Source organism: Cervus canadensis, chromosome 17 (assembly GCF_019320065.1).
Source record: "Cervus canadensis isolate Bull #8, Minnesota chromosome 17, ASM1932006v1, whole genome shotgun sequence".
NCBI lineage: Eukaryota > Metazoa > Chordata > Mammalia > Artiodactyla > Cervidae > Cervus > Cervus canadensis.
The window spans coordinates 54,845,515-54,864,211 of NC_057402.1; the positions used below are offsets into that span (position 1 = coordinate 54,845,515).

The following is an 18,697-nucleotide window of genomic DNA, read 5'->3' on the forward strand; positions in this document are numbered from 1 at the left end:
TGTGTTCTTTCATTCACTAATTTAACCAGGAATTCATGGTTAGCATGTTCTTGATCGGGCATACCAGGTGGCACTTGTGGTAAAGAATCCACCTGCCAATGAAGGAGACATAAAAGATGCAGATTCAATCCTAGGCTGGAAAGATCCCCTGGAGGAGGGCATGGGAACCCACTCCAGTATTTTTGTCTGGAAAATTCCATGGACAGAGGAGCCTGAGGCTACAGTCCATAGGGTTGCAAAAGAGTCAGACATGACTTAGCACTTATGCACATACTCATGTTCTTGATAAAAGCCTGCTGATACATCATTTTGTTTCTGAAAAGAAGGTAAAGCAACATGGAAATGCCCATTTCCCTGATGGTGGAAGTTTTATTCCTAAGTAGGTTACATCTGTATTACCTTCCTACAGTGCTGCCTTCCCCAAATGATTGTGTGATATCTGTGCTTCTTACCTATGAAAAGGTGAGCTTGCAAAGGTGTGTGATAAGTCCCTATGAAGAATTCTCTTGCTACACTGAAGTAAAAGACATTATCTATTATTCATTCTTCTGTTTGAGTGAAATGACATCCTCTCCGAGATCAATCCAGGAAGACTCTCCTGTTGAACTGAGAGACTTCCGTTTGTCATAAATTGAAAATGGTATCATTCCTTTTTGCCTTGGGTGCCAGAGATCTTGGGTCTTAATTGAAGTGCCTTTCTCATACCCAAAGATAAAAGTATATATAGAGTCTCTGCTCTAAGTTTTCTTTTGGCTGTGCTTTGTCTGTTTTCATAGAGGTTTCAACATTAGAAACTGCTAAAAATAATTTTCACAGTTAAGTATAAACAATAAATATAGTTCTCAACTGGAAAAATATGTTTATCTTTTATTTATTATATAAATACTCTCATGTAGGAGTTTGGCAAGTTGAGATGTTGTGGAAATTTTTATCCTATATTCATGTGTTGAAAGTTCAATTAGGTATAAACCTGGGAAAATGAAAATATTTTAAAAGTTTCTTTGGTTACTATTTCAATGTTAATTATAACACTAAATGTTCAATGCTTTGATCTGTGCTTAACTCAAGTATATCCCAGACACAAAGTAGTCTATTTCCTCTATCTCCCACTGTTTATCATTTCCCCAAAGATATTTCTTATAGAGGACAGACTGAAAAAGTGGAATCAACCAAATGTTCACAAATAGGATTCGTAAATTGTGGTTTATTCAAATTGTGAAACTTACATAGCAGTTTAAAGAAATGAGAAATACTAATACAGTCATTATCAAATCATATTGAGAGATAAAAAATGAAACTGAAAAATATATTCAGTTTAGCACAAAACATTTAAAATATGTTTTTCTCAGGAATATAATTATGAATATAGATTCTCAAAAAATTTTAGAAATGATATGTGTCAAATTGCAGTCTAATTTCCTTCTCCAGGGAGGAATTGTAGTATTTATGGACATCCAGAAGGACTTTTTTCTGTCATGTTTCAATCTTTTTACACATTTTTAAACTTGGAATTTCTGTACTTAAAAGTAATCTATTAAAGTGCCAAACATAAGTAGCCTTAAGTATATCTCTAGCTTTATAAACAGCATTAATGTCCTAGGTGGATTCTGTGCTTTGCTGACACAATTCTAGGACATTGAGAAAGAGGAAGCGATCATTTACCCAAAATAATAATTTAAAAAAACTTCTTTTACTATGAAATGTTTCTTTTTATACAGATATCTCTTGTTCTTCTGTTGCCCTTCCCGAAGCGTTAAGAAATCATGGAAATTTTAAGATAACGGTACAATGACTGTGGATTGAGGCAAAGCTAAATTGGACCAAAGTCATCTTGGCAAATTGTCATGCTGTCTTTGTATTTATTTCTTTCAACTTTAACACCCACAATTTATTAAGTGAGACAGAGGATACAAGAGGAAGCTCAGAATCCTGTTTGGATACCGTTTAGGAAGGAAGCCAGGTCTTTATGGGGCAGCCCCTTCCTCTTCGCCACTGGCCAGGAAAACCATCTTTCTGTTTAAAACCTATTCAATCTGAGAGAGGTGGGGTGACTTCGGGAAGGAAGGTGACCTCTCCCTTGTAAAGTGGAAAGGCTCTGTCCTCCGCCCGCCCCACACCGTGACTTATTCAACTCATTTCCACCACTTGTGTTGAATGCTTGCAGTGACAGTGTTAGTCATTTAAAATATAGCTCAAACTTCATGCCCTCACATTTCCTATGTTATTTCAAATATTTGATCATTATAATCCCAAATGGAGCTTTTGGTCAGCTCAAGTTTGCCTCTGCCCTGTTAGAGTTAGCAGAGATGTTTTGAACAACACAGAAGTTTAATAATACATATGCTACTCCTGTGAACAATATAAGCATTGCTTCTTGCTATCAAATCTGAAAAGAAAATGCCTTAATGGGAGCCAAGTCATTTCCAAAATGATACAGCGATGTTTTTCTAAGATGCCTTAATTTCTGGGGTACACAAGTAGTTTGATATATGGAACTGATGTACATGCTGGCTGAGGGAGGCCATCAGTGAAACTTGTTTAAACTTTGATGGTTTATCAGCATGTTGTTCTTTTAAAATGTATTTGAATTTTGACCTCAGCTTTAGCTATGCAGATTTATTTAATTTGCTTTGTACCGTGGCTGTGAAATACTGGTCATTCTTTAAAAACTGGCTCCTTAATTCATTTCTTTAAGGTATTTTGTAAGATTTGTATAAAATAATGTCCTAAATTATATTTTATATTTTATAAATATTTTTATGAAATAATATTTTAGAAGATAAAGGACAGAAATTGTAAGGACCTAATAGAAGTAGAAGAAATTAAAAAGAGGTGGCAAGAATACACAGAAGAACTATACAAAATAGTTCTTAATAACCCAGGTAACTATGATGGTGTGATCACTCACCTAGAGCAAGACATCCTGGAGTGCAAAGTTGAGTGGGCCTTAGGAGGCATCACTACGAACAAAGCTGGTGGAGGTGATGGAATTCCAGCTGAGCTATTTAAAATCATAAAAGATGATGTTGTTAAAGTGCTGCACTCAATATGAAAGCAAATTTGGGAAAATCAGCAGTAGCCACAGGACTGGAAAAAAAGTCAGTTTTCATTCCAGTGAAATGGAAGGAAATCTGTGACAAACCTAGACAGTGTATTAAAAAGCAAACATATCACTTTGCCAACAAAGGTCCATCTAGTCAAAGCTATGGTCTATCCAGCAGTCATGTATGGATTAAGAGTTGGACCATAAAGAAGGCTGAGTGCTGGAGAATTGATGCCTTTGAAGTGTGTTGGAGAAGACTCTTGAGAGTCCCTTGGACTGCAAGGAGATCCAACCAGTCCATCCTAAAGGAGATCAGTCCTGAATATTCACTGGAAGGACTGATGCTGAAGCTCTACTACTTTGGCCACCTGATCAAAGAGCCGACTCATTGAAAATGACCCTGATGCTGGAAAAGATTGAAGGCAAAAGGAGAAGGGGTCGACAGATGAGTTGGTGAGATAGCATCACCAGCTCAACAGACATGAATTTGAGCAAGCTCTGGGGGATAGTTGAAGGACAGGGAAGCCTGGCGTCCTGCAGTCCATGGGGTTGCAAAGAGTCAGACACAGCTTTGCGATGGAACAGCAACAATTTATAAGATATATCTAATATTTTTATAAAATAAAATACTATATTATAATTAAGACATCTTACCCTACAACCCTTTTTTGGGAGTAATTGTAAGTTTACAGAAATGTTGCGAAGAGGATGCAGAGTTCCCATATGCCCTCACCTTGTTTCTTCTCGCCATGATGCATTTATCAAAGCTAAAAAAAATCTGTCATTATCCATGGCTATTATTAACTAAACCCTGGTCTTTATTTTGATTTCACCAGTTTTTCCACTCATGTCCTTTTTCTGTTACAGGATCCAACCCAGGGTACCACTTTGCGTTTTGTCATCTAATCTCCTTAGTCTTCTGACTTGCGACAGTTTCCAAGTTTTCCTTTTTCCCATGACCTTGGCAGTCTCAAGTAGTACTTGCCAGGAATTTTGTAGAATATTCATCATTTCTTAACAAAAATGTTTAACCTCTGGGATTTTTGAATGAAAGCCCTGGTAGACTTAGCAATAGTTTGTACCACCAATTTTCCACTCATATATCAGTTTCAGCCTGGTGATTTTTTTTTTTTCTAATTTTTGTTTTGTTTTTTATTCATTTATTTTTTCATTGGAAAAGCCTGGTGATTGTTACTTTATCATCTTATCAGTTATAGAAGTACTTTAGAATTAAAAGTTGATTTATGATTAATATTTATATGGTTTAATTTTGTTTAATATTGGCGTCATCTGTGTATGCATTTTACATTCTCAGTGTTGTCAGCTTGTTCAGTTTAAACCCCATAGAAAGTTTGTGTTTTATCTATTGTTTATCAGATTCGAGATGGACAGACAAACTGTTACGTGTTGAAGAATAAAGATTTAGAACAAGCTTTTAAAGGAGTTATTTACTTGGAGATGGACCTCATATATAATCCGGTAAGTCTAACTAGACTACCTCCCAACTTTCTTCTATAAAAAGTAAAAGGTAGCCAACCTGAAGAGATTCAAATCACTATAAAATGTTTCAGAATTTTTACAGCTACAGAGAAAATAGTGTTTCTAAACTTAGCCAAAAAAAATCAGTGCTGGACAGTCTCATATTAATCCTGTTGGTCCAATAGAATTGATGGTGTGTAATTCTCAATAAATCTAAATGTAAAGAAACAAAAAAAACAAGAAATAAGAGGAAAATTAGGTTCTTGGCTTTATTACCTTTAATCTTCTTTCATTGACTATTGAACAGAAATGTTTTCAAGCCTCTATGTTATTTAACTATAGTTAGATGCTCTACAATCAGACATTATCAGGACAAATAGTTAATTGAAAACAGCAGTAAAAGGAGGATTTTTTAAAATGTATCTTGTACTTTTAGCATAATATAAAATGCATGAATATATATTGTTCCTGCCAGTCTTTAGGTGCAGGCCTGAAACCTTTTTTCTAATAGCATAGACTTACTATTTTTAGTTCTACAGTGTATTCCTTGCATACATACACCTGTAACATCTATAATTTCTAATTTCAGTTTCTTCAAAGTAGAGATATTCTTTAAAGACACAGAACAGTCTGAATGTGGAATCCCTCTAGGTTATTTTTCCATAAAATCATCACCTCAGTAGCAGTATCTTTGTATTAACTGACCTTTCTCAACACTTTCCAGAACAACATTGATTTCAAGTCTTTTGATCTGTATTAGGGCTTCCCTGGTGGCTCAGCAGTAAAGAATCCGCCTGCAATGCAGGAGCCCCGGGTTCAATCCCTGGGTTGGGAAGATCCCCTGGAGAAGGAAATGGCAGCCCACTCCAGTATTCTTGCCTGGAGAATCCCATGGACAGAGGAACCTGGCGGGCTACAGTCCATGTGGTCTCAAAAGAGTCAGACACGACTGAGCAACTAATACTTGTGTAATATATCAATAATCTCTATAATAATTAAAATACAGAATTACAGTATTGGACAAAATTGGCATAAACAGGTTTACAAATTAGTGCATTTGGTTCTGATGGACATATATTTCGACTGTTGGGAGCAGAAATTCCTAGGCATGTGGGAACGTGGCTTACTTATCTGTGAGCATTCCTTTGTGATGGTATCAGCAGCAGGTTCTAGAACGGGAAAGGACAGCACAGGTTAGTTAGTGGGGTCCATGAATATAAGCTAATGGTGCCTTTACAGTAATTAGAAGAATGGCTACCATTTATTACCCACCTACAATGTCTCAGGCTCAGATACTGTTTCATTTCATTCCCAGAAGAAGCCTGGTCCATAGCGATCATTAATGTCATCTTATAATGAGCAAATGGAATTAAACAGGAGAACTGATTTGCTAATAAATGAGTGAGTTAGGATCCAGATGCAGGTCTTCCTGACTCTTATCCCTGATGCTACACTGCTGATTGTTTGCCTTGTTTAAGAGATTATTCATAGAATCAGTAGCAGGGAAGTTTAATACTTTATTCCTGGAAATGTTAGGACTCTGGGCACAGACTCCAGTATGGGGTCTGTTGTTACTTCCTCTTTTTCCCCATTTAACATTTCCCTTCAAGGAGAACCTATGGTGTAGGTTACACACGGATCACCCTTCATCTCCTGTTTTGTTCTGGCAAGGACTTGTATATAGAATATGCATACATGTAAAACTGGAGTTTTAGGAGGGAAACAGCCTTAAATTCAAAACTGTTAGTTAAGTGATATTCTAGTTGTCCATCTGACATAGAAGAAAAGGACTTGAATGTTACTTTTGAGGTTTTTCCCTTAATATAGTCATTTGGACAAACCGCAAAATCTCTCTGACCCTCAGTTTATTCCCTAAAAACAGGACTAAGGTGACTCACGTACTTATTTTTCTGGATCATTGAGAGGAAATGAGATTCTCTGTGGGAAAAAAATGTTTTTATAAGCCGGAAACTGATTTTCACATTGCAAGGTATTACTGGCAAAGGGATAGTTCAAAACCATGATGTGAAGGGAAGTTTGACGTTTTTAGAGACTTTAGTTGGAGGACTTCGTGAGTCAATCTCTGCAGTGGTTTAAAAAAATCTCTTCAATTTGCCGCATCAGAAGAGTCCCCAGGAGTCTCCAATTTGACCTCCATTCTCATCTCTCATGACAGTGATGTTCATGAAGTGAGACCCCAGAAGCCCTTGCAGAGCACCGGGGCACCCCTAAGTCTCTGCTCCCCACCCCTACCCCAGCCCTTAGGGTCAGAAGGTGTTGGTTTCTAGGGCTTCTCAGTCATTAGAGTGAAGTCCATCTCAATGCTTCCATTTTTAACACTGATGTCTCTTTCTAGATCAAAGCAAGTATTCGGACCTTTACTCCCAGAGAAAAGCGGTTTGTTGAAGATGGCCGCAAGCTGTCCAAAAAGGTGGGTCAGGGCAGTAACCTGGCTTGTTGGGACACTAGCACCCGCACCTAGAGTAGTCACTGCTCATGACTTGGTCTCATTTCCTCCTCCCTCTCTTCACTATTCCCCCCATCATCTCCCCTTTCCTCCCTAGATGAGGACTTGGGGTGGGTTCGGTAAAGAAGGGAAGGACTGAGAACGTATCTGTTGATGATGCAGAGAGTGTCGGCCCTCCGCTCAGCCCTGAACTGTGTTGTAAGCAGGAATTCTGAGCGTCAAGCCTCCATAAACCTCCTGAGTGTCCTGGGCCCCTCCGCCCTCCTTCCATCACAGCCGTGCCCTTCTTCATCCCTGCAGAGTTCAGAGAGGCATTTTGCTTATGATGTCCGGCATACAGGGAAGCTGGTGGCTCTTTCAAGATGTCTAGCCACAGATTCACCCACAGCTGTTCCTCCCGCTTCTGTTTTGCCTAAATTTGGGATGTACCAGCATTTAACCCTCTGTGGAATTAATCCTCACTCCCCCTGCCAGGGGCCCTTCATTCCTCTCTCATCAGCTCAACAGAAAGTGAAGATCGGGGCTGAGTCGAGGAAGTTTCACATTTTTCTTACCACGACCTTTCCAGCTCTTTTCAGAGCCCCTCCCTGTTCTAGTCCCAACAGTTCAGGATTTCACTCTGTACGTACTGTCCCTCTTCAGTTGTGTAACAGCGTGTCCCCTTTTTAAAGTGTTTATGACTTCCACCACTTCCTGTGGGGTGAGCAGCTGGGGATTACATAAAGCAAGTTAAGTATAAAGGCAGCTTACCATCCTTTGGTTTCCCATGAACTTCTGGACACACTCGGGAAGGGCCTTAAACCTCTTCTGAAGGGAACATCTAAATGCTTTGTTTTGTTCTGCCACAACATTGAGTGTAATATTTATTTTGTGTAATGGGAATCAGTGGATTTATTATTGTTATTATTATTGTCTTTTGCTCTGTTTGCTTGAAAAATTAAAACCTGAATTGGGGTAGGTGGCATTGCTGTTTTTGCAAACAAATTAAAATGAATCTACCAACATCTGGGAGAAAAGACATTTCCTTTGCCAAACAGGACCTTCACCTCCATGTGGAGTGGCTTTGGGAGGTCGGAACACGAGGGGATTGGGGGCTGAGGCCCTGGGGTATGTTAGGTTTCTCCCTTAGGGCCTCTCACCACTAAGCGTCACCAGATGGTTGCAAAGTTGAAACCTGTACTTGTGACTCAACTACTTAATCCTTCAAATGTCTCCACAACCTCCAAGGTTAGCACTCCTATGTCAACCTCACTGAATAAGAGAGGTTAAGAAACTGGCCCAACGTCACACAGCAAAGAGGTGGGAGAGTGGGATTCCCTTCCCGGAACTTTACTTTCCTGTGTTGCTCTTATTGTTCAGTTGCTCAGTTGTGTCCAACTCTTTGCATCCCCATGGACTGCAGCACACCAGGCCTTCCTGTCCTTCACTATCTCCCGGAGTTTGCTCAAACTCGTGTCCATTGAGTGGGTGATGCCATCCAACCATCTCATCCTCTGTCACCCTGTTCTCCCGCCCTCAGTCTTTCCCAGCGTCAGGGTCTTCTCCAGTGGGCTGGCACTTCACATCAGGTGGCCAAAGGATTAGAGCTTTATAGACTTTTTCTTCTAGATGTGATGAGCTAGAATACATTTAGATTTCTACTAAAACTACCCAGTTCCTTCCAAACTAAAAACTAAACAGCACAAATCCTCACTCCATTCTCTCTTTCTCAAACACACACAGACAAATTCACACATGTCACATTGCTGACGGCTGTATTTTTTACCAGCTCAGTTTTCTGCTGAACATTATTGAAACAGCCTGTTCTTCAAAGGAGCTATAAAATGCATTGGATTTTCTTTTCCTCCCTGAATGGTCATATTTTAAAAATGAATCCTAGAAAAATTTTAGGACTCTTCTTTATTGTTTTGTTAATTAGTGTCTATACAGAATATAATTCAAATGACCAAGCCGTCTGATCTAAGGATAATAATTGAAGTGTGTAAATCTTGTTCCCTGTTTTCCATTTTTTAAAAATCAGATCTTATCCAGAGATGTAGACCGAGTGAAGAGACTCACCATGGCTATGTGGAATACAATACAGTTCCTTAAAAGCTGCTTCCAGTGGGAATCCACGCTGAGAAGTACAGTAGCATTCATGGTAAGGTTCCTTTAAAAAAAAAATTCAGATTATTTGCTCTGAGTTCCAAATCCAAAGGCAGGTGGGTTTTATTATACTTAGATGAAACAGAATGGTGTACATTCAGCAAAGCTGAAGTTTATACCAGTAAGAAAACTTAAAAAATAGCGGATATACAGTCACCTTCCTAAAATATATTATGTAGGAGACATAGGAGACTATGGAGGAGGTTTCTTTCTAAGTCCATCCTTATCCTTGGGAATCCCTAAACTTACCCAACTCATGATTTAGTCACTCAGTCGTGTCCAGCTCTTGCAACCCCATGGACTGTAGCCCTCCAAGCTCCTCTGTCCATGGGATTCTCCCAGGCAAGAATACTGGAGTGGGTTGCCACTCCCTTCTCCAGGGGATCTTACCAACTGAGGGATCAAACCTGAGTCTCCTGCATTGCAGGCAGATTCTTTACCGACTGAGCCACCCAACTTATACTCATATACCATCTCTTGATAGGCTTCCCTGATAGCTCAGTTGGTAAAAAATCCACTTGCAATGCAGGAGACCCCTGTTCAATTCCTGGGCTGGGAAAGTCTGTTGGAGAAGGGACAGGCCACCCACTCTAGTATTCTTGGGCTTCCCTTGTGGCTCAGATGGTAAAGAATCCGTCTGTAATGCGGGAGACCTGGGTTTGACCCCTGGGTTGGGAAGATCCCCTGGAGTAGGGAAAGTTACCCACTCCAGTATTCAGGCCTGGAGAATTCCATGGACTGTATAGTCCACAGGGTTGCGATGAGTCGAGCATGACTTTGAATGTTCTTGTGGTGGTTATAGTCATTGTTTAGTCACTACATGGGTCTGTTTCTCTCCTTCTGTGCCCTTAAGTGCCAGTGTTTTTTGAAAAATGGCAGATGAAAAATCACATGACTAAATGAAGACTGCCTTGCTCTAATTTATGTTTTAAGGAAATCATTGACAGACGTTGGTATAAAAAAACATGTGTTCATATCAAACCTCTTGAGTCATAACTGATGACTACAAGTTGACTCCACAGCACTGAGGAGAACCATGATGTCTGTGAAATACACTCTTATAATACCATCGGCCCTTCCTTATGAGCCTGCTGAAATCACAGAATCTCAGACCTGCACGTGATCTTCAGATCACCTGGGTGAACCACCGAGAGTCCCAGAATCTAGTAGGGACTTGAAAGTTATTAAAAGCACAGTGTCCTCACTTGGCATCTCGGGGCGTCCTCCCTTGTCTGTAGAGGAACTTGTCATTGGTCAGAGTGGTAGCATCGGTGTGGGAGGAGGAAAAAAAAAGAAAACAGTCACTCAGCTGCTCTTCTTGCGCCTTCTGTGTTACGCCAGTGGTACCCCGCCTTTTTGATACCAAGGACTTGGTTTCATGGAAGACAGCTTTTCTATGGACCAGCGGTGGATGGTGGGGGGATGGTTCCAGGATGATTCAAGTTTATCACATTTATTATGCAATTTATTTCTCTTCTTATTACAGCAGCTCCACCTCAGGTCATCAGGCATTAGATCCCAGATGTTGGGGACCCCTGTGTGATGTCATTGACTTCTGTCCCGTGTACAGGTCACAGTGTGACCTAATACGTGTGTGAGCAGTCTAGTCACGATCGTGGCTCTTCTGTCCCCTGTGTCCTATTATCATTGCGCTCCTTCCTACCCACCATGGCATATCTGCATTAAAAAAAAAAAAGTCCCAGAGGTCAGTGGGTTCAAAGTCACTTCCGTTTTTATTATGCAAGCAGTGTGCTGGCTCCACAAGAGGCCTTTTCTCAGCCACTGGGGCTCATTCTGTTTTGTCTTTAGTTAATGCTAGTTTTTCATTGATTTGGGAGGCAGAAGTTCTATGACGGCTGCAGCCTTGGCCTTTAACATACTTTTTCTTTGGTTTAAAGTTGCTCGACCAACTGGCCTTGGTACCACCATGAAGAAGGATTTCTTTAATCCCTATCTGACTTTGACTGGGGGTCGATTCACCCACTTTCCTTTCTCACGTTCCCCCGCAGCTGGGGGCTGCTCCTTTTCAGCCTCCCTGCCTCTGTTTCCCACCTGAATTTTCTTTGCAAACTTTCCAGGGAACCTTCTCTGTGATTCTGGGCAAAAGAGGCCACTTACCACCACTGGTGTCTTCTCCCACTCAGCACCCGGGCCAGCCGCTTGGAAGGGGAAAGGGTTTCCTCTTTCTGGTTTCTGGCACTGGGATTTTTAGAAAAACAAGAGATCTGTTGCACTGGATTATGTAGGGGGATGACAGAAATGATTAATGGGCTGTCAGCGTGATCTGAAGAAAGATTACCACAAGTGAATAGAAGTAAGTTGTTTCATGGAAGGGGCTTCTACCCGGGAAGCGAGCCTTGGCAGGCGGGGACGGGGGGCACCGCCTGCGACCTGAGTGAACCCTCCATGCCAACACCACGTTGCAGAGTCCTCTGCCAGCCTGGCTGCCAGGCACAGGCTGGCACATCGTCTTTGGACATCCCTCAGTCCCACAGAATGAAAGATACAGGGATGCTCTTCTAGAAGGTTTGCCAAAATGCGATTTTGCAGGAATCCCTTAGAGGCATCCAGGACTGTGAGAGGCCCCACTGGCGGTGTGGATAGGGGATGTTTTCAGCTGGACATCACTGGAAAAATGCAGATTCAATTAACAGTGATATGTGTGTCCACTCTCACTCTCTCTGGGTTGTCCTGAGAGCTTCACTTAGATAACACTTAATTTCCTGTTGTCCTTTGGAGTTTGACTTTTGAATGACTATCTCACATTGACCCTGACCAGCCACGGCGGATCTCAAGAGATACCGCAGGTGTAGACATGCGTATCTCCCTTCTCTAGGCTGCGGATGTGTGATTTCATTCAAGAATGTTTTTGTCACTACCATCATGATGGTCACTCCAAAACCATTTATGCTCCTCAACACGAGAACACCTAAAGAACATGCATTATTAGGATAAAATTTTAAAAATGTGTCATAGCCTCCCTTATTATTTATTTATTTTTTAATAAGATCACAGGTAGCCGAGCCTTCCTGTTTTTTGGAGGACATTTTGCTTTCGTGGCTCTTACTTACAGACTTAATGTCAACTGCTCGTGGAGGACTGGTGAGTGAAGCCACACCTGGGTGCTGCCACTGGCCGTGTCCCTGACTCTAGGGCTCCCTTCAGGGTGGTCTTTCTGCCAAATGTTGGGTACCCCGGTGACCTGAGCCAGACAGGGAGGAGGGGAGACTCTAATGCTGAAGCCTGGCTTCCCTCCTCCCATCCCCTCTTGGGAATACCATATTTGTCTTGTGGGGTATGGTACAAACATTCTCCTACAGTCTGCTGAGGACACACTTCTGCTCCTGGTCTTGATTCATCCATGTGATGCCTTAGTTCATGCTTCTTCCACTTGCTTGATGTTACAGGGGCAGAATAATTTTTGTGCTGTCTGAAGCAAGGTCTTTTTTAAAGTAATTTTAATTTCTTTTTAAAAAATATATTCGCTGATTCGGCCCTGTCAGATCTTAGTTGCAGCATTTGGGGTCTTCGCTGTGTCATGCAGAACCTTTGGAGGCAGCCCCTGAACTCTCTTGCTGTGGTGCTCGGGCTTAGTTCCTCTGTGTCTTGTGAGATCTTAGTCCCTCGAGCAGGGATCAAACCCACGTCCCTTGCGTAGCAAGATGGATCTCTACCACTTTGCCACCACGGAAATCCCTGAAGCAAGGTCTTAAGGCAAGGATTTATTTAACAATAGGACTGCATGTAAAAGCCTGTCTCTGTTAGAAATTAGGATAAGTGCTACTTGAGGGTTCATTGCCCAGATGTGCAAAGAACCGGGTTGGTTGAACCAGTCTCCACTGGGGCTTGTCCTTCCCCTAGAGGTACAGCACTGCAAGCCAAGGGCAGAACCCTCGGAATTTTTGTTCACTTCTGTTTTGTCAGATAACATAAAGTTGCCTTACTAACATCATGTCTGTGTGTCTATTTTCAGCTGATAAAAAGCAGGAATGTTATAGGATCATGTTTAGGATATTCTGGCTGTTAATTTTAAGACTTTATGAAAGCAAGCCATACATTTTCTAAGGGAGCCTGTGGATGTGTATATGAATATATCATATCTTGTTGAAAGCGGGAGTTAAAGGAAAGCAGCCTGTTAAGATCTAGGTCCAGAATCACAGGAGAAAAAGAAAATCTAGGTCCATGTGGTGTCCAGTCAGATGAACAACCATGAGAAAATATATCTTTTTAGGCTGTCTAATCATCAGCCTACCCCACGGGGAATGAATCCCCTCTCCACATAAGATGGGTGGTTCTATTCCCCATAGTAAGAGAATAAAATGATCTTTAATTCCCTGACACCTGCTATGTGAATGTTGCTGTATACTGTTTAATTCATTGTTATTGTGAGAAGTTAACTGTGGACTTTTCCTTTCATTTTTCTTGAAGTATAGTTGATTTACAATGTTGTGTTAGTTTCAGGTGTATATCAGAGTGATTCAGTTATATGTATATATGTCTATTCTTTTTCAGAATTTTTTCCCTTATAGGTTATTACAAGATACTGAGTATAGTTCCCTGTGCTATACAGTAGGTCATTGAATGTGGATTTTTTTTATAGCAGTCAAATTCTAAATCACATTTCTATAGGCTCAAGGGTTTTTTTGGCTAGGATAATTAGGGGAAATCTTGCTCATTACTGCTTTTGAGTCTTTCTCCTTCCCCTAAGTTTTCTAGATTTTTTTTTCTTACTATGTTATATTTTCTGAGCTTGATGTGTTTTAAGTTAAAGTTAATTGTTTTTTGCTCAAAATTTCACAGTCTAGTTTCTTCAATTAAAAGATAAGTTCATATGAGATGTTGGCTTATTGACAGAGGCCACATGTAGCTGAAGCATCATGTCTAGAAGAAGCACATCTGTATATTTCCATATGAATGGATTTTTAAAATATACATGGTGTTTTATATACATGCTCATGATCATTCCCAGTCACAGGCTTTGACCTCTAGGGATAACTAATGGCGCATGTTGCTTCAGTGTTTATTGCATGTCAGGTACCATCCTAAGCATGTCATAAAGGTTCATTCATTTAGTTCTTGCAACAACTTGCAGCTGTAGGTGCCAGTTACAGTATTTCCTTCTTTTTACAGATAAGAAAAATGAGCCCATGGAAGTTAAATAAAGATTAATAATAAGGTGATGGAGCTTATATGCTTTTAAGAGGCAGAGCTGAGTCCTTGCACTTAACCATTGGGCTACACTGCCTCTTATATATGCCAAAGATGCAGTGATTGTAGTCTTTATATTTTAAAGACCCTTGTTTCCAGGATCCTTGTCCTTAGAGCCAAATACACGAATTGTGGTCCTTATTTAGATAGATAGATAATGACTCTTCCCAGGTGGCGCTAGTGGTAAAGATCCTACCAATGCAAGAGAGGTAAGAGGGTTGGGTTTGATCGATGGGTCAGGAGGATCCCCTGAAGAAGAGAATGGCAACCCACTCCAATATTCTTCCCTGGAGAATCCCATGGACAGACAAGGCTGGCAGGTTATAGTCCATAGTATTGCAAAAAGTCAGACTGAAGTGACTTAGCACCACACAGTCACATAATAACTCTAGGAACAACCATATGAGTCACTTCATATATGTATCTAGATATTATGAATGGGAGTTAAGCCTATCCCAAGAAGGTTTGGGAGAAAGAAACCATCAATATATGGGTAAGAATAATTCTCAGATATAGTCATTATATTCACAAGAGCTGGAATAAAAGAAGCGAAAGGTCTGTAGCATCTTTGGGGAACATCCCCGACTGTGGGAATCACATGCTTATGACATCCTTGGAATTCAGCTTCATGGTCTAGAAAACCTCAGTGCTTGGTTCAAGACTAAACCCCAAATTGAAGACTGAGTTATCTTTTCCCACTTTTGGAGGAAGTTCTTAGATGATGTAGAAGGATTTTCGAGGGGGGAGTGAAGAGTGAAAAGAACTAAAGGAAGGAACCATGGAAGAAGTCTGTTCTTTTCAGATTTGCTTCAAGTATTTCAAGTTGCTCAGAATAAGGGCTAGGAGTCAAGAAGAGTGACTATCTACATTAGTAAATTATTACAGAATATCTTAAAGCAATAGCTTTCAGAGGCATTAGCCTAATTTTCTAGTGTGTGAGGGCCCATATTTCTAGTGTATATTCCCATGTCTAGTGCAAATTATTATCTGATGATAGTTAAAAGGAATTAAATTTTTTTTCAAAAGATAATTTTGTATCTTGACACTTACACTGTACAATCATCTTTTTGTTTTTCTCTTAGGTAACTGTATTTGACAAGCACCAGTTGTCTATAAAAAGACCTAAGGGGATATCATGGCGTAAATGCATTGATTTTTTTTCATGTGACAGAAAATATTTACTTGACAGTTGGCATCATCAGAAGATTATTTTAAATAGCAAAGATCTCCCAGTGGTGTTAAAAAAAAGTTGCACTTATATAGTTTTGTTTTTCCATCAATCTTTCAGGCACTTACCTCTTGTATCAGGGAGAGAAGTCTGTGGGGCATCTTTGATGGATTCCTTATTTATTAAATTTTTACTTGGATCTTTGATGTTAAAAAGCAATCTAAGTCTACCATATATCAATGGGTATCTTCATAAAGCTATGCTTTTAACATCTGTGACTTTTTCCCTGTATTTCTTGATGTAAGAAACCGAAGAATTAATTCTTCAGAGTTGACAGGTCCTGCAATATGATATATAACTTAAAGCATCAATCAACCCCCCCATGAGGTTAAAATACAGTTCTCCACTTTCATACTGGTAGCTTCTACTTAACACATACAGAATTCTTAGCTTTTAGGGATCCTATAATTTTGAGAAGTGTGAAATGATTTCCCATTAAAACTGAAAAACAACAGCAACTGTAACAGAACAAATGTTTCCATCATGCATGAATGTGTGTGTACACGCACACACAGCCCTGAGAAGCAGAGGGCATTTGGGAAGCAAAAAGTTATATTGCTGAATGTTTTCTGAGAACAGTTTGAAAAAATTTCATGAGACCTGGAGAAGTACCCCTTCTCCAAGAATTCAGATTAAATTTACTTTGGTGCAAATGACTACAATGGATGTTTTGTTTTCAGACTGGCCTATTAAAATAGTGCTGGTCATAGTGTCGAGCACAGCGAACTCTGCTCAATGTGAGGGGGCGGCCTGGATGGGAAGGGAGTTTGGGGGAGAATAGATGTATGTAAATGTATGGCCCAGTTGCTCTGCTGTGCACCGCAAGCTATCACAACCTTGTTAATCGACTATAAAAAAAATTCACAGTTACAATCACCATTTTGTCTTGGAAAAAAAATTTTAGGCATCTCAAATGCTACAAAAATGTATACTTATATGCAAAAATCTCTAAATATATTACAAGGATGCTTAAGATATTTGCCAGTTTATTATTTTTCTATTTAATATGATCTCCAAAATCTTCCTTTTCGCAGAGGACTAGCTAACGTACTTTCAGAAATACCATGAAGTTCTTTTTCAGCAATTTTTTTCATAAGAACAATCCATTATTGTACATTGTGATTGTAATTTTTTACAACATAATTGCACCTTCTATTGACATCTTCTCAGGCATTAACTAATTATGCCATTTAATAAAATTACAGTAATTGCATTAAAAGATTATCTGTTGAAAATTTAAAAGGACACTCTTAGCTATTTTAGCATATTTCATGTTTATATTTTCAACTTCATAATTGAATTGCATTTTCAGACAGAATTCTAGCTATACTGAATGAAATCAGTTGGTATTTTGGAGCATCCCAGTTTTGACTGGTAAGCATTAGGTCTTAATTTTTTTAAATTCTGCAACAGCATATGTTGTCAGTCTTCACATGGCCCTGTGGGTAATTGGTGAGTGGTTCTAAGCTGGGTGCCGCCCCTGATGAGAACTCTCTTGTCTCTACCTACTGCTTTTTCTGCGCTTTCTCTTAGGGGGTATTTGTAAGCACACACTTTTTCGCCGCCTCTGAATTTTCTGGTTAGGGACGGTGTTCTTTGCAGAGTCCGGAGAATTCAGTCTAGTTCACTCTGCTGTCCAGAGATACCCTCTTGTTAATTTGAACTTGATCCTGACTCTCGGAACTTAAATCTTAGAGAAAGAAAAGACTTCAATGTCCATGTTACTCCTAGACCCGGGCCATGTTTCACGGCCTCCTTCAAGCTTGCCCATCTCCCTCCGTCCTTGGTTCCCTCCCTCCCTTCCCACAACCATTGTCTGTCCAGTGTTAGATACTGAGATGCAGAGATGAAATGATCATAGTAAGTCTTCTGTCCATCTATCCTGGGCTTCCCTGGTGGCTCAGTGGTAGAGAATCCATCTGCCAACACAGGAGATGTGGGTTCGATCCCTGGGTCAGAAAGATCCCCTGGAGGAGGTCATGGCAACCCACTCCAGTATTCTTGCCTGGAGAGTCCCATGGAGAGAGGAGCCTGGTGGACTCCTCCGGTCTATGGGGTCTCAAAAGAGTCGGACATATCTTAGTGACTAAACAAACAGCATCTTCCTCTCCTCTTTTCTTCTCTCCCTTCCTCCTTCCCTCCCTCCCTCCCTTCTCACCCCATCCCCCTGCATCCCAGCTTCTCCCCAGCATCCCTTCCCACCTCTTTTGCTGCTCCCTCTCTGTCTTTCCCTTATCTTCCCTCCAATGTGCTCCTCTTATACTTGAAACCAAAGTGGTAACCTCTTAATTATTAAAGCACACCATAAGAGAAATTAAACTTGCCCTTTAGAGAGAAAATTAAGTAATAATCACAAGTATTTTTAAACATATGAAGTGAGCTACAAATGTGGGTAGGAATTGTTAGCTGATATAGCTATTGGGAGGCTGGGTGTTGCTGCCCTAATTCAGAGAAAAGCTTCACTGAAATGGGTACAGGTGTGCACACACACACTCAGTTGCCGTTTCATTGCAGAGGTTGTGAAGGACCTGTTTGAGGATGGGGTTGAAATGCAAAGCATTGTCTTCTGTGTTATTTAATTAATGTTTAGGAGTCAACTATCTCTAGGGCTGATGAATGTGCATGGAAATGCTGAATGCCAAATCATGGGGTTCTATCTTTCAGGCTATGATAGTACTTTTCATGTTTGACCTAATAAATTATGTTCTCTATATCAAAAAAGGGTTTTATTTTAATATTTCAGGGTAATGTCATATGCTTAAGAAATCACTCAGTGTAACTTAGCCGTATGATTGAAGGATTGCGTTAGGACATTGTGAGCTGTGGACTGAATGACGGAGGCCCAGTCTTTTATCTGTGTACCCACCCTTACTGCTTATCTCGGTACTGAGTATACTGCAGGCGTCAAATCAATGCTTCTTAGAAGAGTACTGGAACTCATGCACACCATCTGTTATTGGATCCTGTTTGAATCCAGTTACTATTCTGACCATAGCAACCTGTGACCCCACCAGAGGGTAAGATTCAGAAACAGCCCAAAATAGCTTCATTATAATCTTTTCTGATGTACGTTTTCTCAACTTTTTCTCAACCCTGTCCATGGTGGGGTAGGGACTGGTGCTAATTT

At 40.3% G+C, this 18,697-nt stretch overlaps 1 protein-coding gene across 5 annotated transcripts in view; it reads left to right on the forward strand.

Annotated features, from left to right (window-relative positions):
• MCTP2 (multiple C2 and transmembrane domain containing 2) overlaps positions 1–18,697 on the forward strand; it is a 254,411-nt gene that overhangs the window by 166,890 nt on the left and 68,824 nt on the right. For all 5 annotated transcript variants that reach the window (XM_043489630.1, XM_043489631.1, XM_043489629.1 and 2 more), the window contains 3 exons: positions 4,421–4,522; positions 6,879–6,953; positions 9,010–9,129. In XM_043489630.1, the coding sequence (XP_043345565.1) occupies positions 4,421–4,522; positions 6,879–6,953; positions 9,010–9,129 (297 nt within the window). The remainder of the gene's footprint in view (positions 1–4,420; positions 4,523–6,878; positions 6,954–9,009; positions 9,130–18,697) is intronic.